Source organism: Ictidomys tridecemlineatus, chromosome 2 (assembly GCF_052094955.1).
Source record: "Ictidomys tridecemlineatus isolate mIctTri1 chromosome 2, mIctTri1.hap1, whole genome shotgun sequence".
Taxonomy (NCBI): Eukaryota; Metazoa; Chordata; class Mammalia; order Rodentia; family Sciuridae; genus Ictidomys; species Ictidomys tridecemlineatus.
Window position 1 is genome coordinate 173,124,405 of NC_135478.1, and position 23,293 is coordinate 173,147,697.

The following is a 23,293-nucleotide window of genomic DNA, read 5'->3' on the forward strand; positions in this document are numbered from 1 at the left end:
CCTCCTCTCTGATTCCTTTCCTTTACTCTACTGGTCTCCCTTTGATTTTCATGAGATTGTCCCCCACACCTTTTCCTTTTTCCTCTCTAGCTTCCACAAATGAGAGGAAAACATAATGACCCTTGACTTTCTGAGTTGCACTTATTTTGCTTAACATAAATGCTTTCAAGTTCCATCTATTTTTCTGCAAATGACATAATTTCATTTTTCTTTATGACTGAATAAAACTCCATTGTGTAAAATATACAATATTTTAAACATCCATTCATCTTTTGATATACACCTAGGCTGGTTCCATAATTTGTCTATTGTAAATTGTGGTGTTGTAAACACAGATGTGCATGTCTATTGTATGCTGACTTTAATTCTTTCTAAATACAAAGATGTGAGATAGCTGTGTGATATGGTGTTTCTATTTCTAGTCTTTTGAGGAATTTCCATACTGATTTCCATAGTGGTTTTACTAATGTATACTCCCACCATGTCGAAGTGTTCCTCCCCTTCACCATCCTCTGCAGCATTTATTGGTACACAGTATTCATTCTGTTGTTGCTGTTGTTGTTTAGTTGTAGATTAATGCAATATCTTTATTTTATTTTTGTGACAAGTAGGCCCTTTTGATTTTACCTGAAAAGACCTAAATCTTAAATCACAATTCAAAGGCTTTATTTCTCAGACTAAATGATAGAGTAAAAATCTTCAGGGAAAATATTACACGGCGCAACAAAGAAGACTGGCCCAGTTTAAAAGCCTTTCAGAGCTATAGAAATTTCAAACTAAACTTATAATACCCAAGATAATCAATTTAAAAAATGGCTCTGCAAATTAAAACAACAGATAACATTTCTTTGGTGTCTAGAATGGCTACAATCAAAAAGATAATAACAAGTGTTGTCAAGGATGTGAAAAAACTAAAATACACACACACACACACACAACTGCTCCTAGGAATATAAAATGGAGCTGCCAATGTTGGAAAATAGTTTGGCAGTTATGACCTACTAATTCCACTCCTTTTTATCTACCCAAGAAAAATGAAATAAGTCTTTGCAAATATTTGTACATAAATGTGTCTTATCCATAATAGAAAGTTAAAACTATCTAAATGTCCTTCAATTGTGAATAAATAAACAAAATAGGGTACCTTCTAAAAAATAGGAGCCTACTCAGCAATAAATAGTACTCACACATGCTACAACATGGATGAACCTAAAAACACCTGCTAAGAAATCAAATACAAAAGACCACAACTTATACAGTATATATCATTTCACATCTCTCTTATATCAACTATACAAAAGAGGAAAATTTATACAGACAAAAAGTAGATTAGTGGGTGCCTATTGCTGGAGCTGAAAAAGAGAAGGAGCTATAAATGAATATGAGCTTTTGGGTATTTTTTTAGGGTAATGCAAATAATCTGAAATTAAATTGTTATGGTTACACCCTATTATGTACAAATTTACTAAAAATTAACGCACTATACATTTAAAACAAATACATCTTATGTGTCTGTTTTCTGTTGCTACAACAAAATACCTGAGACAGAAACAGATAAAGAAAAGAGGCTTATTTAGTTCTGGAGACTGAAGAGCACAGTGCCAGCATTCTGTCTCTGGTAACAACCTCTGGCTACATCACAACAAGATGACACATACCATGGGAGTATATGTAAATGCTAAAGATCATATAGTAAGAGAAAATACCAGAGAGATTCGGGAGCCAGGTTTGCTCTTTTTATAACAGTTTACACTCCTGGGAACCACCTAGGAGACATTAATTCTTATATTAATCCTTTCTGAGTGCAGTGCCCCCAATGGTCTAATCACCTCCCACTAGACCCTATATATTAAAGGTTCTACCAGCTCAAAAATGCTATGCTAGGAACCAGCTTCCCAGTATATGAACCTTTGGAGGACACGTTCAAAACTTATTCAAACCATAGTAACATGCAAATTACATCTCAATAAAGCTGTTTCTTTAAAAAGGAAAGTGCTATATTTTTATAAGATTTCTTTAAATAAAACAAATACAACAAGCATTTAAGGAATGCTATACATATTCAGAAGCCCTAAGATCCAAGAGGACTTGGAATAAAAAACTTTTCAAAAGTTTTGGGTCCTAATAGGCTATCCCTGTCTACATCTATCAGACTGCTTCTGGTAATTCTGTGTGTATTGTGTGTGTAGTAGGTTATTAGGTATTATTAGTTGTTTTTAATACTGGCCTCATATTAACTTGGATATCTACAGGGTATACTTCCCAAATGATTGGAGATATTTAGATATAACACAGTTTAAACTACAATTTGTTCTAAGCAAATAAATGTAACATAAAGAAATAGTCTATGCTACATAAATAGTTGCTGTATATGTATTACTTGAAAGATTATGATTTACTAAAAAATGTATATGAAACTTATTTGAAATTAGCCTTTAAAGATAGAAAACCAGGGCAGGCCAAACTGACAATTTATTCAGTGATCTGGAACACTTTAAACGAAACAAGTAAAAAAAACCCTCAGAGCCAGTTTTATCAGGGATGTTCTGAAAACTGGACAGTGATTATAAATAACTTATCATAGGAGGGGAGGGGAGGGGGGATAGTAGGGGATAGGAAAGGTAGCAGAATACAACAATTACTAATTGGGCATTATGTAAAATTGTGGATGTGTAACTAACGTGATTCTGCAATGTGCATTTGGGGTAAAATTGGGAGTTCATAACCCACTTCAATCTAATGTATGAAATATGATATGTCAAGAGCTTTGTAATGTTGTGAACAACCAATAAAAAAACTAAAAAAAAAAATAAAGATGTTTTCAGAGTCAAAAAAAACTTATCATAGTACTTAGGATATAATAAGCACTTCAGTTTTGCTTTAATTTCAGTTATGTCTAGCATGACAATAAAATGCCATCAAATATAAGTGCAGAAAATATGTGTAACTAGATTTCATGAAAATGACATCCCTGCTTTTTGGGATCTACACTAAAATAAAACTGTGTTCTTTTTTTAATATAGCTTTATTTTTTATTTTTTATTTATATATAACAGCAGAATGCATTACAATTCTTATTACATATATAGAGCTCATTTTTTCATATATCTGGTTGTATACATAGTATACTCACATCAATTTGTGTCCTCAATCATATACTTTGGATAATAATGATTATCACATTTCACCATCATTGATTACCCCATGCCCCCTCCATTCCCCCCCCACCCCTCTGCCCTATCTAGAGTTTGTCTATTCCTCCAAAGCTCCCCCTCCCTATCCCACCATGAATCAGCTTTCTTATATAAATAAGAAAACATTTGGCATTTGGTTTTTCGGGATTGGCTAACTTCACTTAGCATTATCTTCTCTAATTCCATCCATTTACCTACAAATGCCATGATTTTATTCTCTTTTATTGCTGATTTTTAATATTCCATTTTGTATATATGCCACAAAAACTCAAAAAGCTAGACATCAAAAAAAAACAGATAACCTAAGCAATAAATTGGCCAAGGACCTGAAAAGACACTTGTCAGATGATGTATAATCAATCAACAAACACATGAAAAAATGTTCATCATCACTAGCAATTAGAGAAATGCAAATCAAAATCACTCTAAGATTCCATCTCACTCCAGTCAGGATGGCAGCTATTATAAAGACAAACAATAATAAGTGTTGGTGAAGATGTGGGGAAAAAGGTCTACTCATACACTGCTGGTATAAATGCAAATTGGTGCAGCCAATATGGAAAGCAGTATGGAGATTTCTTAGAAACTTGGAATTGAAACCACCATTTGACCCAGCTATCCCTCTCTTCTGTCTATACCCAAAGGACTTTTAAAAAAGCATATTACAGGGACACAGCCACATCAATGTTTATAGCTGCACAATTCACAATAGCTAAATTGTAGAACCAACCTAGATGCCCTTCAGTAGATGAATGGATAAAAAAAAAACAAACTATGTGTTCTTGATAGCCTTACATAATATTTCAAATACAATGGAAAGGTGAGCCTATTTCTGATTTTTAGATAAACTGAAGTACGGTATTAGTTTGTATATACAGTCATATCATAGTAGGCTAAATAGGAATTTAATGTTGATATTAAATTATGTGGAAAAAACTCATTCTTACTTTAACATGTTTATTATTCCGCATCCTACCACTTAAAAACTCTGATTTCAGTCAATTTACTTTGACCTCCTTGGGTTTTCTCATTTATTATAGTATAGTTTCTAAAGAAATTTCTGATATTTTAGAGATCTTTCCTCTAATTTTAACACTCGGGAAATCATGTAATAACAATGTCTATATCTGAAGTTTTTTTAAGAAATAGTATGTATAAAAATTAGAAGGAACTTGAAAGTAAATAAAAAGTATATTGGTAGTAGGGAATACTTATTTAAATAAAACAAAACAAAATTTCTAAGCCACTCAAGAGGAGAACAGAAAAGGTTATCTATCTCTAAAGTAATTACTTGACACTATAGCACAAACTGACTGGGCCTCCATCTTAGATGAAAGACCTAACCCTGGTTATTAAAGAATACCAAGGTCCTGGTTTCTACTCCTTTGCCAACTAAGGAAGTTAATAAGAATAATAATAGCAACAATAATGATGAATAGTAAGCATTTTTATTTATCAAATTCCAGATACTTTCAACATATTAACTCATTTAATCCTTTATACTATGAAGTAGATATTATTGCTATCTCTATTTTATAGTACAAAAACTTAGGTAGTCCACAGTTAAACAGTAAGTGGCAGAACACAGGAATTCAAATTCAGATTGACTGTCTCTACAGTTGAACCTGTATCCATCACTAATTTAATTTATATCCTTACACAAAAATGAGTCTATATATTCTTGTCACCAGTAGGTGTATAAAAGGGTGGTGTTCAATTCCTAAACATTGTCAGATACTCCTACTGACCCTCAATTTGTTTTCTTACTAGCCGGGAAGGAGTCGGAGCCTGTTAAGAAAGCAAGTAAGAATATACAAAACCTTCATAAAGTCTAACTTACTTAGTTCTAAAAGTATGTAAAGTAATTAATATTATTATACTTAAAAGGTAATTACAAGGATTAAATGTGCTAATACACATGAAACTAACAATAGTTAACAAATAGCTCTATAAATGTTAGCTATTATGTCATCTCAATTAATTATGAATGCTTCCTTTTCCTTCATATTATAGCATAAGGAAAGAATGTATCTTCCTATTTGCATTCTTTCAATATTCATCATATTCTAGTTTATTATTCTAAAACATGATCTTGACTAAATCATGTGTACATAATATGAATCAAGACTATAGCAGCTTCCTTGTTTACATATTTCAAAGTTTACTATAAATAGCAGGAATAGTTTTAAAGCCATTTAAATGCCAAGAATACCAACCTATCTTAGTTATCTAAACATCTTTGTATTAAAAAAAAATCTAACACATTATTGCTGCTCATTCTCTAGGAATAAAAAAAAAATGAGAGTATAAAACAGATTTGACTTTTCCAAAACTTTTTTGGCTTCCTTCCAATTACCTACAGAGGGTAAAATAAAATGGTGAAAAAGTTAAGATAAACTGTGCTGGGTTCTTAGTTCAGGTCTTCCAGAACAAAAATCTAAGGAACCTCAACCACTGTCATCACTGGTCAAGAAATATTTTGCTTAAAACTTCTTAAATTGTACATTTTGAACAGATTCAGTTTCTTATACACCAAACATGTCTCAATAAAGCTGGTTAAAAAGAAAAAGAAAAGGAGGAGGAAAAGGAGGAAAAGGAGAAGGAAAAGAAGGAAGAAGGAGAAGAAACAGGTTGCTATAACTACAAGAGTCCAGATAGTTCAGAATTTCTACTAAGGATGACTTTAGGTAGGCCTTTGGAAGTTAGACCTTTTATCTTCACTATGGAGAATTGGATTAGAGAAAACTGAGAAGAGGAAGAAATCAAATATTCACTTATAGTATTAAATTGAGAATGAACTACTTATCTACATAAAACTATGCCAACATACTAATCTCTGTCAAACACACTGTAAAGAATTTGCGATCTTAAACTGTATGGACTAGTACTTCTTTTATTACTGAGACAACTGAGGTTTGAAGAGACATCAGAAGGTTTTCAACTTAGTACTTATGGGCAGAAATCCAAGTTCTGACTTTCAATTATATGTCCATCCACTGTTCTACACTCTATGCAACATTTTATCCACATATCAGCATTTTCCTATGTCCATAAGGATAATACTCAGAAAAAATTAAGTAAAAAAGAAAAAATAGAAATGTTTTCTCTTAGTCACACTGCACATTATTTGCATTGTGAATTTCTATAATCATAAAACTTGTTTACCTTTTCTTCACTCAATATTTCCCAAACTGATTTGACCACAAAATTCTTTTATTCTACTAATGCTTACTAACATTATGCAGAATACATTTTGAGAAATGTACAGGGTAAAGTATGATATTTAATACCTAATATAATCATGGTACTCAATTTAAGAATGAAGAACTATACAAACTAAAAAAAATATGAATATGGTCTTCTGTTAGTGCGGTTATCAAAGTAGCAAACATTTACCAAGAACCAACTATGAGGTAAGACACTAAAATAATGGAGATAATGATTCTTACCCTCATGTATTAGCCAAGAAGATTAATTATATTTCAAGTGAGGCTGTGATAAGTGCTATGATAAAACAATACCATTGAAACATAGAGGAAGAAGACTAATTGATATTATAAAAAGAGATTCCCACAGAACTGTTGTTAATTGAAGCAGAATACATTTAGTTTTGCATGAGCATAGCATGTACATCTCAGGGTGTTTATATCTAAGATGGTAGAAAAGGATAAATAAAGATCTCTCTGTAGTTTTTTTCTATCTCTGCCCCTATGCAGGCAAGATCATTTCCATTGAAATTTGTTTCCTCAAGGAGTACAGTCAAATATTACTACAGTCACATCAAAGAGACTCAGAAGCCAAAATATAACAATCATTAAGGACAATAACTCCAACAGGATGAAAACACACATCAAATACCTTTAAAACCAATAGTTCATAATAATAATTATAAACAAAAATACAGTGTTATCCTTTGTAGGATGTTAGGCAATTACTACATTACTTTGTAAATACTTTTTTTTAAAAGAACTCTAGGGCACACACCTATAATCAGAACAATTTGGGAGGCTGAGGCAGGATCCCAAATTCAAGGCCAGCCTCAGTAACTCAGCTGGTTCAGCTTTCCAAATTGCTGAGATTACAAGGGTGCGCCACCACACCAGGCCCACTTTTGAGTTTCAAATACCAATTTGCGAAGAGTGCAGAAGAAAAAATAAAAAACAGAAATGGGCACAAACACCAAGGTGAAAAACAGCACAGGGAAACTTTGAATAATTGTATTTGTTGGAGGAATGGCATTAGAAGAAAAATTATCCCAGGCATGACAGCACATATCTGTAATCCCAGAGACTCTGGAAGCTGAGGGAGGAGGTTCATAAATTCTAGGTTTCCTTCAGCAACTTAGTGGGCCCTATGTCAAAATAAATTTTTAAAAGGGCTGGAGATATAAGTCAGTGGTAAAGTGCCCCTGGGTTTGATCCCTAATACCATCAAAAAAAAAAGGTAAGAATAGTTAAAGGCTGAAAGGGATAAGCAATGAGACTACAAAGTAATTGGAACTAAATCATAAAGATCTTTAAAGGCTTTGAGAACAAGTTTGAAATTTATATCATATGTGAAAGGAAGCTTAAAGTGTTAAATAGGTTAAGGGACAAGATGAAATTTTTGTTAATATAAATCACTCTTGTGGGTATGAAGAGAAAATAACTGGAATAAGAATGAAGGAAGATCACAGAAGATTTGAGAAATATGTAGAAAATGAAAGCAGTAACAGAATGGTGAATGGAAGAACAAATTTAGAAAAAACTTTTTTGAGTTCCCATAGCACTTTAAAGTTATAGCTTTGTTGTAAATACTTAACCATAAAGTACAACATTTATTTACATTACTTTTTCTATGAATCAAGAGTTTCTTGTATATGTGGACCCATCACTAGAAATCAGTGCCTGAGGGCTGGGGTTATGGCTTAGTGGTAGAGCGCTTGTCTTGCTCATGTGAGACAATGGATTCGATTCTCACTACCACATATAAATAAATTAATAAAATAAAGGTCCATCAACAACTAAAAAAAAAAAAAGAAAGAAAGAAATCAGTGCCTGAGACATATAGGCCCATCATAAATATTACTCAAATATACATGGGTACAAATACCACCAAGACATTAGTTTTTTTGGAGGGGGGAGGGGAGAAAAAGAGAAAAATGTATGTCTTGATAATAAAAGTCTTTTATTCTAAAAATAAAACTACTATTAAAATTAAATGTATTGAATTTTCCCTATATTCAGTTAATATAATGAACCTCTACTTAATGATTGCTCTGCCTCCCAGTTTTCTACTAGTAGATAAAAAGAAACCATAAAACAAAGTGTCAGAATAGACTTCCCCACCCCCCCAAAAAAGGCAATAATTAAAAATATATTCTCCTGCCTACCATTTGGAAGGTTGGAAAAATAAGACCTCATCTGGATTCTTCAAAAGTCTAAAAAATTAAATTGTAATAATATTAATAATTTAATATACTTCTTTTACCTATTTATAGAGATTGTAATAACCTCCTTCTCCATAAACCAGGTAAACTAGTACTCTTTATTCTTCTAATGCTATTACAGACAGGAGGGAAAAGGAGAAGGGGAGTAAAGACAACAAAAACAGAAAGCAAAATGAAGCAATTTTTTACTTAAAATTGTCAGGAAAATATATAAAAGAATTTTAATCTGTGTCAAAGTTCAAATGGGAAACTTTTAGGTTATATATCTTCCAGCATTTCATTCTCTGAATCAATCCTGGATACTAAATCAAACAGATTGTATTTTAATAAACTCTATTGGATATTTGGCAGAGAACAATTTAGTTTCTAAGTTACCCTGCTAAACAGCATTTGTAAATGTCATTCTTTGTAGAACTATAAATACATGGCAGGCAAACAACAGTGTTTTAGTCTCTTTCAAGCCTTTCAAAGCTGGCATTTGCCTAATTGGTAATGTACCAATTTATTTTACCACTATGTCTGTTCCATGTTAAAGTAATGCAAGATATTTAGAATTTGACTACCAAATATATCCTTGACTAATACCTCTATTTTGAATTTACTCAGCAGAGTATAAAAGTTAGAAACTAGTTTTCCAGCATGTCATAATTTTCCTTCTGATACCTAACAGATGTAAAAAGCACTATTTATTAAATAACTTTATTCAAATATGGTTTCTTGGATCTCCTTATACCTCTGTAAAAATGACTAATATTTAGGCACTGTTTCTGACAACTGCTGTAGGCAAACAGTGCTTTCATTTAATGGAATAACTAATTTATTTAAAAATGAAAAACATAAGCAAATGACTGAAGCATTTCCAAAAAATTATGTACTATGTAGAAATTCCTATTTTTGATATTCCAAGATATTTGCAAAACAAAAATCTTCTATTACCAAATATTCAACTAATAAGAGATTAAGTACTTGGATGTTTATGTATTCATAATGCCTGAAAGTGATGAAAAGCTATCTCAAAAAAACTTAAATACAGATAAAGAATTTTCTACTAATATTATTTTAGTGAACCCAATACCTTTATACGCAGAAGTAAAGAATATGAACTTTCAAATATGTAAATATTACCTTTTATTATTTCAAAAGTTATGGCTAGAGAACAGTGTAAGGCTTTTTTCTATTTTTCCATTTTCTTTCTCATGGGAATTGATTCTGCTATCTATACTATGTTCAGGTACTAGTAGCTCAAAAAGAAATTCTGTAACTCATGGTAAAGTTGACAAAATCTCTAGATCAGATTAAAAGGGGGGAGCAAGACAATAATATTTTGAGCTCCCTTCTTTCTCAGTATCTATTTCTCATCTGTAAAATAAAGATACTTGAAAGGTTCACTTCTAAGTTACCTGTAAAGCCACTCTATATTTTCTGATTCTTTAGTAAAAAGTTAGATTCTAGCACAAAGTAAACTCAGTGATACCTTCAGGAGGGAAAAAAGAAATGAGTGCTTCTGAATCATTAAAAGAGCTGAATTATAGCAAAATCATTTCATTGGAGACCCAAATATTTGCCAAAGAGAAACTTTTTCTCAGGTTTTGTATTAGGGAAATATAATTCTTTTACCAACAATTCTACTAATCAATTAAACAACAAAATCAAAATAAGGTTGTACAAGTAACAATTCAAATTAAAGGAGGACAGATAGATCAAAGTCATAAATAATAGACAATGATAATCACATAGGGATAACATTAGAAAATGATCATTTCTGTTCCATTTGCAGTGTTAAAGACCTTTTGGAAACAGTCAAACTTAAAAGAAGTCTGGTCATTTAAAAAAAGATATCTTGGGCTGGGGATATAACTCAGTTGGAAGAGTGCTTGCCTTGAATACACAAGGCCATGGGTTCAATCCCTAGCAACACATACACACACAAATAAATAAATAAATAAATAAATAAATAAATAAACAAACAAACAAACAAACAAACACCGGTAAATTCACTAAACAGTATAGTGCTTCTCTAAAATTACCATGTAAAGTAAACTTAAACTATATCTGCCCTTCTATGTATCTACACTATTCACTTTCCAATGAATTATTTGTTTTGTTCCTTCCCAAAATACTGCTTTTTACAATGAAAACAAAGTACTCCAGATAAAGAATGACACATGGCAAGGAAAATCTGTTTTGTGCTAAAAAATAAAGCAAAGAGAGAGAGAGAGACAGAGAGACAGAGAGACAGAGAGAGAGAGAGAGAGAGAGAGAGAGAGAGAGAGAGAGAGAGAGAGAGAGAGAAATAAGATACAGGTATAGGATTCTCAAAAAATACAAAAGAAAATTGACCACTTTCTCTAATGCTGTTTTTATTCTTTTTTAGCAGACACAGAAATGTTCAGTTTTTAAAAATTAACTACAACTGGGGCTGGGGTTGTAACTCAGTGGTAAAGCGCTTCAATCCTCAGTACCACATAAAAATAAAAATATTATGTGTTCATCTACAACTAAAAAAAAATTAATCACAACCTTTAAGGAACTAAATATACTATCAATAACAGTCCATATTCAGCAAAAGTGAAGAGAAGGGAAGGGAACTGCTATAGTAATATTAATGAAATAACTGCTATGCACCAAGCACTGTGCTTAGTGTTTATAAGTCTGATTTTATCAACATAGCAATCTTAAAAGATTCTTTTTTAACTATTAACACAAAAATATAAAAGTTGCACATAGGTAATGAAGCAGCATGTAATGTTCAATATATGTATACACTATATATGTTTAAATCAGGTTACACAAAGATATCTCCCCAAACATTTATTTTGTTTTTTAAATGATGGAAACTTTCAAAATCCTTTTAGCTTTTTAAAATGTTCAGTACATAACTGTTATCTACAGTCACCATATTATGCAATAGTACCCCAAAGCTTCTTGATCTAAAAGAATTCTCTTCTCAGACTTTCTTTTTTTTGAGCCAGTAGTACCTGTACACAGTATACTACTGAAGAAAATAAGCTTAGGTAAATTAAGAAATTCACCCTAGTTTAGTAAATAAAGTACTTAACCTAGGATTATTCAGAAAAGTTATATATGTTTTCCAACACATAATCAATCTAAACTGTTGTATAAAATTAGTCTCAATACAAAAAGAGAGGGATGGCTTTTCAGTAGTCTGAATTACAGAAAAAAAATATTTTTTTTCACACATTTGTTTTCAATGAATTTGAATTTTTAAAACTTCACACTTAGCTGCTACAACTTTTTTTAGGGGATGGGAGATACTGGGGATTGAATACAGGGGCACTCAACCATTGAGCCACATCCCCAGCCCTATTTTGTAGTTTATTTAGAGACAAGGTCTCACTGAATTGCTTTGCACCTTGCTGTTGCTGAGGCTGACTTTGAACTAACTCATGATCTTCTTGCCTCAGCCTCCCAAACCACCGCAATTACAGGTATGCGCCACTGTGCCCAGCTACAACTTTATGCTACGACTTTATGAATGAAACAATGGATTAATATTTTATAGACACTTAAATGTATATTTTCTATTCAATATTTTTGGACCTCACAGAAACTATCAATCAGCATTAAGAGTTAGCCAATAATTTATCACTAAGTAGTTCTGACAACCCTCCAAGATAAAACACTGAGAAAAGTAAACTCTGGTTTAACTTGCATGTACTTTTTAAAAAAGTGAAATGTTATTTTTATTTTTAATAAGTAAGACATACATAATAATAGTTTTGTTTGTGTGTGTGTGTGTGGAGCTGGGGATTGAACCCAGGAACTTGTGCATGTGAAGAAGACATTCTACCAAATGAGCTATATTCCCAGCCCCCTAACAAATTTTAGATAATGATTCCAAATATTCATGTAGTTAATAACTAAAAGCACAAAACAGTTCACCACAAACATCCCTTAACACTTTAGAGGGGCTAAATGACTGACAATCTTCTAAGAAGATGAAGAAAATATTTAGTATCCTCATCTTCTCTCATTCAGTTTGATGCTGGTTGTATGGGATACAGCTACACAGAAGAAATACAGCTAAACATTTCCACGTGGAATTCACTGAAGACAATATATGCTTTAGCTATATGCTTCTGCAGCATGTTAAATGGTATCTGCTACAACTTCAGAACATTATCTTATTTGGAAATAGGCTCTCTGCAGATGTAATTAAGGATTTCAAATGAGCTCTTATCTTGGATGGACCCTAAATCTAATGAGTGCTGTACTTACAAGAAGCAGACAGGTCACAGAAACAGAGTAAATAAGACCATGTGAAGATGGAAGCAGAGATTAGAAGAACGCACCTACAATGATGAAATACCAAAGCTCAGCTCACCAGATGCCAGGAGAAGATTTGAGACAGTTTTTCCCTTAGATTATTTTGCCTGTAATCCCAGTGGCTAGGGAGCCTAAAACAGGTGGATCTCAAATTCAAAGCCCCCCTCAGCAACTTAGCAAGGTTCTAAGCAACTTATCGAGGCCCTGTCTCAAAATAAAAAACAAAAGTAGGAGTGTAGCTTATGATTAAGCACCCCTGGATTTAATTCTAGTACCCATTCCCCAAAAAAGAAAAAAAGAAATGATAAACTAGAAATACAAAAGCAGAGTATTTTGTTATAAAAAACACTCAACAGCCTATAATTAATCAAAAACAATCCTAATTTCTCCTGTTACCATTCCTATCACATGACTACTCCTCCAAGATAATAAATGAAAATTACTTTTGTAACAATAGAAACTTCCAAGTTATTCATGATTATGTTGGCTATAATAGTATACAATTAAGTTTAAAATTAGTTAAGAGCCTTCAAAAATCTCAAACCATGCATAAAATAATTTATTAAAAATACCTTATATTTAAATTGAACTTTTATATACTATATACATTTTATTTTTATAATTATTTTTCTTTATACACATGTATGTGTGTGCACACATGATACAGGGTCTTGCTAAATTCTTTAGGGCCTCACTAAATTGCTAAGAATGGCCTCAAACTTGTGATCCTCCTATCTCAGCCTTCTGAGCCATTGGGATTAACACATGTTTGCCACCACGACTAGCTAATACATATGTACAATTTAAAATAATTTATTTTTATTTTCTCCAGAAATTTCATAGCTAATATCAGAGTTCATTGTTCAAAAGAGTCTACAAGTAAAGGCTTTTGGGACTAACTAGTAATCAGTACTCAAAAGAAAAATATGAAAATGTCATCATTCTCTAGTAGAGAAAGGTAACTCCAAAGTGAGTCAAACAAATATTCAAGAAAATGAAGGTGAATGTTTCTTCATTTTTATTTATAATGATACTATCCAGTATAGGATAGGTACTACTGAATTGTGATAGTCACAAAAATAAAAAACACTAAAACTTTTTTTTTAATTACTAAAACTTTTTAAATATTGTAACCCAGGACATCTTAACCTAAGTTCCAAATCACAGGTGACAATCTGTGTGTGTGAACATCATACACATTTTTTTCAAAATGAGGTCCTCAGCTTTCATCACAAAAGGACCCATGATTGAAAAGAGGTTAAGGTCATTATCTAGTAAATGGACAGAAATAGAAATTGAAGTTCAGAGAAATGCAATTATTTGCCTAAGGTTAAAAAGTCAGCAAATATCATTTTCCGGACTTAAGCCTTCTTTTCACTGACACATAAATACGTTTTAAAAGAATTTTTAATAAGCTTGAGAGAAAAGCAAATCTATATAACCTAAGAACAATAAGAGGAACTCTCAAGCTAATGACAAAAGAAAACAACAAGATAGAAAACCTTAGGCAGTGGAAGCAACTTAGATGCCCTTCAATAGACGAATGGATTAAAAAAAAATGTGGCATTTATACACAATGGAGTATTACTCTGCATTAAAAAATGACAAAATCATAGATTTTGGAGGGAAATGGATGGCATTAGAGCAGATTATGCTAAGTGAAGCTAGCCAATCCCTAAAAATCAAATGTCAAATGTCTTCTTTGATATAAGGGGAATAACTAAGAACAGAGTAGGGACGAAGAGCATGAGAAGAAGATTAACATTAAACAGGGATGAGAGGTGGGAGGGAAAGGGAGAGAGAAGGGAAATTGCATGGAAATGAAAGGAGACTCTCAGGGTTATACAAAATTACATACAAGAGGAAGTCAGGGGTAAGGGAAAAATAATACAAGGGGGAGAAATGAATTACAGTAGAGGGGGTAGAGAGAAGAGGGGAGGGGAGGGAAGGGGAAGGGGGATAGTAGAGGATAGGAAAGGCAGCAGAATACAACAGACACTACTATGGCAATATGTAAATCAATGGAAGTGTAACTGATGTGATTCTGCAATCTGTATATGGGGTAAAAATGGGAGTTCATAACCCACTTGAATCAAAGTGTGAAATATGATATCAAGAATATGTAATGTTTTGAACAACCAACAATTAAAAAAAAAGAAAAGAAAAGAAAACCTTAGGCAAAACATGAGAACAATCCATCCAGTAGAACACAGGAGGAAAAACAGTTCTAGGAGGACTGTTCACAAGAAAGGGAAAAAAGAACTGAGAGAATACCTGAATGTGACTGACTACAACAAGAAGTTTGACAGTTTTATCAGAGATTTGAAGAATTCAAAAAACCAAGCCAAAAGAAAAAAGGTAGCAGACTGAATTTATTATCACAATACACTACAGGATACAGTTCTAAATGATACACACACAAACATAATAATGTAAACAGTGAACACTGATTTAACCAAACTTTTTAGTCATTGAGAGGATGGAGGGGATGGTGGCTTTTGGGGAAGTTTATTTTAAAAAGCTAAATCCTTATCATAAGATCAGAAATCAACAACTAACACCTACTATGAAATGACCAAGAAAAGAAAAGGTAGGGATGTTTAAAATTATAACTACAATAAAAAAAAATCAAAGTTATTCAACAGGACACTATTGCATTTTGCACAATTCTTTGTTACATGTGGCTGTCATAGAGCAGAAGCTAGCAACTTAGGAAATATAACTCTTTTGTCTGTTTCTGTAAATTAAGTTTTATGAGAATACAGCCATGTGATTAACTTTACACATTGTCTATAGCCGATTTTGTACTAAAAAGTAGAGTTGATTATTTGTAAACAGAGTGTTTACAAACTTCAAAACCTAAAACAGTTACTAGGTAGGCCTTCACAGAAAAAAGGTTACAGACCTTAATTCCAGGAACTGCATGACATTTAGTATCTGACTGCTAGCCACAAATGCTAATATTACCCTCAAAGTAACTATGAAAACCAAAATTCCATGCCCCGTACTAATATTACCCTCAAAGTAACTATGAAAACCAAAATTCCATGCCCCGTATTTGCAATCCCTCTCTTCTCAATCCCCTACTAGGAATGAGAAATGACAGGATTTTGGTTTGAGAAATACTGAGCTATCAGGAATTTCAAATGATTGCCATGGGGAACAGAAATCAGAGACCCGCAAGGATAGGGAAAGATACTATAGTATTGGGGCTTGTTATTTCTTTTTTTCCAATAAGCCTTGAAACAATAATCTTTCAAAGCATTCATGTGTATTTCTTCATGTAAATCAAATTTAAAAGCAAAAGAAAAAAAATAGAACAGATGAAATCTAGCTACTAGTTCTGGTAACTACCTACATATGTAAGGATATGAGGTCGGGATTTTGGCTCAGTGGTAGAGCTCTTGATTAGCATGTGTGAGGCACTGGGTTAGATTCTCAGCACCGCATATAAATAAATAAAATAAAGGTCCACTGATAACTAAAAAATATAATTTTAAAAAATGTGAAGATATTTGCTGGTATATTTTGTGATATTTGTTATGATGGCTCTAGAAAATATGCTGCTAGGTAAATGACTCTCGAATAAGAGAGGCATTACTGTGCTAACGTATGTGAGTATAATATTTCAAACCCTCCAAACCCAAGAAACGTGAGCCAGATAAGTATGTTCTATAAATGGCCTTCAATAAAGTTTTAAATATTTAACATAAAAATCCAGATAGATAAAATGTTTTTAAAAACATTATTTCTGTAAGTAGAAATTAGGAAAGAGAAAAACTCAAAGATAAATAAAAGAAAAAAATTAAAAATTTCACATTTATCTCTTTAGCAAACTGACTGACTGGAAATTCAAAAGCTGACATGACATTAATACAGAACCACAAGGGCTGGATTAATCATACGTCAGAATCAATACTTTCAATTTATTGCTTATTTAAGTGAAAGCACTGATAACATATCCAAAGACAGACTATATTCTTAGGTTTGTCTAATCTTTAAAATATTTTCATTACCATTTACTTTCAATTCAACTAAATTTAAAAATTGTCTAATTTCCCATACAGGGAAAAAGCTTTAAATGTATAATTATATTTTGCCAACAAAACTCTGAAATAATGCATTAAAAAGATTTTAAGATGTGAAAACAAACATAATTCAAAAAAACAGCATATATTTTAAGGAATATAAACACTCTGAGAGTAAAGAATCTACTGTTTCTACTACTGTATTTTCAAAAGAGCTCCATTTTTCTTTGGGACTTTATAAATAAAACATTACATTGATAAACTTATTTTCAAATATATATATAGAATGACACAGCATATTAAGTAATTATGAAAACTAATTCTGAAACATCAAAATAAACATTTCAATGCTTCAGTTTGGAAAATACAACCCTCAATAGCTTTTTTTACTGAAAAAAATCAGCTGTTGAACTATAATTTACAGTGAACACATACTGAAAACTAAACTCTTGACATAAAATAGTAATAAAATTATAATAGTTGTGCTATCCTAGCTTTCACCTGAAAAATATAAAAACAAGAGATATTTTAATATAATTCTAATTATATGCATAATCCTGGAGATTTGGTTTATATTGAATTCATAATAATTAGTTCTAGCTACTTTGATAATGTGGAGAAAAATATTTTTAGGCATCATCTAATTTATTTATAAGTAAAATAAGCACAAGGACAACCAAAATAATCTTCCCCTACCATTCAAAATCCTAACATCTATTTGGTCATTATTTTAGGTAATATCTGACATGAAATCTATATCATAAAATAAACATAAATTTTTGGAATGAAAATAATTAAAAAGTTAAAAGATTTGACTATCAACTTACCTTCTTTTGATACCAGACTATAGCATCTGTGACTTTGGACGCCATTTATTCCACTGAAATTACACATTCGTCATTTTAAGCTGTATAAGAGAGAAAAATATGCAAATGATTTTACTTCCACATTCCAAAAGAAGCCTGAACAACTTGCATACGTAGCACTCTGGTTACTTGCAGAGCAAGGGGTGTATGACTATACTTATATTACACCCTTCCTCATTACTATTTTAGCAACAGCTTCTCTTAAGTAAACAAAAATCAGTTGTCATAATAAAAGATTCTTTTGCATGAATACAGTCTTCAATGTCCTTTAATAAGAGGTTGAATTGGTTTTTAAGAAAAATAAACCTTTGAAATAGATTTCAGAATTTCCCAGTTTTACTGGAAGTTCTTCATTCACAAATTCACCTATAATAGAAATCAATTCATTCACTCAGTAATAGATAAGTTTTACTATAGTTTCAGTCAAGGAACTAGCAATTATTGTTGTTGAAGGATGGATTTATAAAGATGCCAATATTTATAATCATTTAATTTTCCTTGATAATCAGTAATCACAAAATTGAACTAAAATTAAATTTTAAACCAAAAAAATTTAAAATTTATGTTAAATACTATGCCAATATAGAGTTATTTATAAAGGAATAACAAACATTAAAGTTTTCCCAGATAACATGGTTTGCTATATTTAGAAATTTACCACAGAACATCTCAAAAGTATCTTTCTTGTATTTTTCTAAAACAGTATTATGTAGTAAATGCAATAATTCCTTAACCTTTGAGAGAATTTCAAACTAATTCTAGTTATCTAGAATACTACTCTAGTCATAAGATGACACTGGAATGTACAGCACCTCTTTTTATGATGTTAAGGATAAGCTAAAAACAGGTTCAAAAGAAGCAGATACTGGCCTAGCACTTATTGCAAAAGCTAAATCATCCAAAACCACACAAGCTCTCAGGGAAATCTAGGGAGTGAGGGACCCTGTTGAGCCCGTACAGATCTGCAACTATAGAAATGCTACTGTATAGTTTGCCACAGTATACCAAAATATCACAGATTTTATATACCATTCTTGGGACCATGTATGCTTCTTTAACATATTAGGATTCAAACATAATGAAAGTATTATCAAATTCAGATGTCAGGCCAGGTTCTGTGCTACTTGCCAGTAATCCAGCTACTCCAGAGGAGGAGGTAGGAGGATCTCATATTCAAGGCCAACCTCAACAACTTTGGCAAGACCCTGTCTCAAAATAAAAAGGGCTGAGTCTAGCTCAGTTGTAGAGTACCCTCAATCCTCAGTACTTCCTACACACAGAAAAAAAGTTCAAATGTCAGATGATCAACACCTAAAATTTAAAGCAGAATTTACTTAATTCTTATATTTTTCTTACAAGTGTTATAGACCACATTATTTTATTACCTTTCCTAAGATATTAATTCTATCTTTAACAGATCAAATCTAAGCAAACTTAGAAAAAAAAAATCCAAGCCAAGCAAACCGTTTTGAAATTCCTGCCAAATACCCTGATATAATGGAAAGAAAAGGATCACAGAATCAAAAGACCACGATTCAAGTATCAGGTCCATTATTCATTATCTAATACTGAAGAAGTCATTGAATCTCTCTGAACCTCAGTTTCTTTCACTTTCAAAATAGAAAAACATGTTCTTTACTTCTTATAAAGTTTTGTGAGCAATAAACAATATACATAAAATGCCTACCACAATCCAGAACATACAGATTACCCAATTGTAAGTATTTTTATAATTAGCTTTTGTATTTAAAAAATTCCCCAATCCATATAAATACTGGGAAGTATTTATATTTCTTTTATAAAACATGGAAAATAACTGAGAGCAGGAATACACTGAATAATAAGTTTTTGTTGACACTGAAAATAAAAATAGCTCCCTCATTATCATAAGATCACAATGTCAATTCTCAACAACACACACATGAATTATTTAGATTTCAAAGTTCACCTGTCTGAAGTTTCTTGGTTAGGTGTAGCTACCTTCATTTCTTTTTAGGGAAGCTTTCCTTTACCGACTTAAAATCTCCCATTTTGGTTTTTCTCTTCTAGAAGGTTTTGAGATAACTCATTTAACCAATTTGATTCTGTTAAAGGATGGTTAATTACAAAATTATTCATATCCTCATTACATTTGTCCAGACAATGGTGACCTCCTCCCCTGTGAGGATAGCCTTAGGCCTGAGCCTAAGCAACTCCATTTTAAAACACCAGTTTGAAACCAGCAGTCTCACCAGGCACACCTAACAGAGCCTCCAGTATGGCCCTCAGGCACAAACTAGGAAAAAGCAGGTATGAGAGAAAAGTAAAAAGATCCTGGTGGGGACCACCAGACCAAATGTTTTAACCCCAGGGTAGATGATGTCACTGAGAGCTCAGGTGGCAGCTGATAAAGATTGAAAGGGGGGGTCAAAAGCCCCAAAATTTAGTATAAATAATAAAGCAAATGAACAGACAGACAGACAGCTGACAATGATGCCTTCACACTGAGAGTCTAATGAGGAACTGGACTGACATCCCAATACTTTTCATCAGTGCTGATCCTCTGCATTTTCCTCAATGCTCTCAAACTCTACAGCAATCTTGACCCTGGTGAAAGCCCCAACTTCTCCCTATAACCCTCTCCTCAACTAGCCTTCCAATCCACATCAGAAGAAGCCTGCCTTGGTTCTGGACCGGATCACTTGGGTCTGAGTGAGTGTGCAGCTGCTGGACTTAAAGCTTAAGGCTTGTGACTTTTGATCTGACACTTGAACTTAGCACACAGAGAGAATGTCTGTCATTAGCCTGTCATGATTAAGTGTGTTTGTAGTGCTTAAAATTAATCTAGAATTGTTTGCTGTGAATTAATTAATCTAGAATTGTTTGTTGTGAATTGATTATGTCTATTGCAGTGCCTAGCATTAAGGATTGTGGTTTTCTTGATAAAGAACCTATAGAGTGAAATTGTATTGAGTGATTTGAGTGAATAAAACATTGACTAGGGCAGAAGCTCATGAACATTTTTTATCTCTCCCCTCACCTGCAGATGTTGCACCTTTTGCCCATTGTGACATCCCCCCAAACTATAATAAGTGATACAAAAATATAAGAATATTTATTTATTTCCTTTCACTTTAGCCAATCTTTATTGAAAACAAATTTCCAGATTATCTACAAGGATAAAAATCCCCTCTCCTAATTCCCCAAGAATATAGAATACATTTCATATAAAAAATGTAAAAGGGTTTTTAATCACCCAATCTATTAAGTTTATGAGATATTATATATAGGGAATATTTTAAAGTTTCCATATGAATAATAGTATTAAAACAAAAAGGAAAATCTTCAATAAAAATGAAAAAAAAAATGCCTGCCTCAAAACAAGACAATTTTAAAGCCAATTTTTTAAAAATACATTTTGGTTTACACCAACTTATACTCAGAAATAAATTTCAAAGATCTAACAATATTTAGATATATAAAGTGTCCTGTATATTTTTAATTATATTTATGTGGATCTACAGAAACAAAAATTCAATTTTCCAATTTAAAAACCCCTTTCTTCAGTAATGAGGTGCTCTGCAAACTCATTTAATAGTTTTTCCATTGTGTCAACAACCTTTCAGTGACACCAAGTGGCTCATACCTATTTTTAAAACAGGTTTTACAGCATGCTAAGATAGGTTTCTGAATCAGACATCTGACAAAACACACGCAGACACCTAAATTTCACAAGTAAACATTAAACAAAAATAAAAATAAATAATTTTATACAAGTATAAATAAGATTGATATACCAACAAATGCTTTTGTGGATATAAAGACTATTACTAAAGCCTTTCCAGTTTCTTTGATTCAATAACAGCACAGGAATATATAGTTTTATAGTCTCTATTGTCAGGATATGTTATGTTATACAATTTTTTTCATGTTAAATTATGACATTAAAGTTAATATACAGAGGGAAATGCAGCATAAAAAAGTTTTACTGGGGGCTGGGAATATAGTTAAGTTAGTAGAATCCTTGCCTTTCATGCACAAGGCCCTGGGTTCAATCCCCAGCACCAGAAAAAAAAAAAGAAAGAAAGAAAGAAAAAAGTTGTACTGGGTGGCTTGATACAGAATGTAATTTTTTTTTTAGAACTCATCTAATCTAAGAATGTGTGTTACAATATGGAAATAATTCAACTCTAAAACCAAAGGGCTAACTGTACGTATGATACTTAAATCTTGCTATAGGGAGTTACTTTGTGCAATTCTCTCCTTTATACTAATTTAATCATCATACCTATCAAAATATCTGGATTTACTCCTTACTATATAAATTTCCACAAAGAATGCACTTATGATGCCAAAGACCACATTGGAGGAAAAAAATGATTATTAAAAAATAATATATGAAGTCTACCTTTCTAGATTCTATCAAATAATGTCCAAGAGTGTTCTCTGTACAGATGTAGTAAAAAAATTTGTCAGGTTTTTAATTATCCCTGATGTTATCAAAACTTACTCTATCATATACTATATAATCTTACAATGTACCTCCCTCATTCTGAAACAAATTTATTTGTTCCATGATGACTACTTACAAAACACTTTATTCCCACTCACTCCCATTATTCTCATTGTTCTTTTCTCTACTCATCCCACCTTACTTCTTCCAATATAAAGCTTCCTTAACAAGTACACAATAGAATAAAAACTGCTGCAGCCTGATGTCTCTCTTTTGGTATTTATCTAAACTAAAAAAAAATTTGATTTAACTAAAAATGCAAAAAAAAAAAACCAAAAAACAAAAAACAAAAAAACAGCCACACAGGTCACTTGATCATATGTAAACACTTTTTTTTTTTTTTTTTCAGTGCTGAGGCTCAAACCAGGGTCCTTAGACATGCTAAGTAATATGTAAATACCCTTGAAGAAAACAGGGGGAATCATTCCTCCTCTGTGTCTCACTATGTAGTACTCTATAATATGCAATAGAGAAAGTAGAGGAGAGGAAAAAGCAATAACTAAGATAAGGAGAATTGAGTTCTAGATCCAAGTTCTGATACTAAGAACTGTATGCTCCTGAATAAGTTAGTAAGTTCACTGGGCCTCAATTTCTCACCAGTACATCTAGCCAAGTATTTCACAACTCAATTAAGATTAAACAAGCAACAACTCCAATAATGTACAAGTGTTCCTCTCTATACTTTTACTGACACACTCAAGAATATTAATATTAGATAAATTCATGTTACATATAAGGATTTTAAAATAGTAGAAACTTAGACCAAATGGAACAAATCTTATTTTTTAAAGGTAATTTATGTAATTTTCTCAGGCCCTGGGATATCAGTATTATCCTTTTCTAACAACTGTTTCATTCCCTACTGCTTACAAAATAAAATCCATAACCCCTTTAGAATTGTTACTTCAATCTTACAGTCTGATCCTAACCTACTTACCCAACATTGCCGCATACCATCTTCTCATTTAGTTTCAATCATGCCACACTTTCTACATTTT

At 32.1% G+C, this 23,293-nt stretch overlaps 1 protein-coding gene across 9 annotated transcripts in view; it reads right to left on the bottom strand.

Annotated features, from left to right (window-relative positions):
- Phtf2 (putative homeodomain transcription factor 2) overlaps window positions 1–23,293 on the bottom strand; it is a 142,966-nt gene that overhangs the window by 87,639 nt on the left and 32,034 nt on the right. For all 9 annotated transcript variants that reach the window (XR_013435152.1, XR_013435153.1, XM_040291687.2 and 6 more), the window contains one exon: window positions 17,765–17,844. Coding sequence is in view for 7 of the 9 variants with exons in the window: in XM_040291687.2 (XP_040147621.2) it covers window positions 17,765–17,809 (45 nt within the window). In the remaining 2 variants the exon portion in view is untranslated. The remainder of the gene's footprint in view (window positions 1–17,764; window positions 17,845–23,293) is intronic.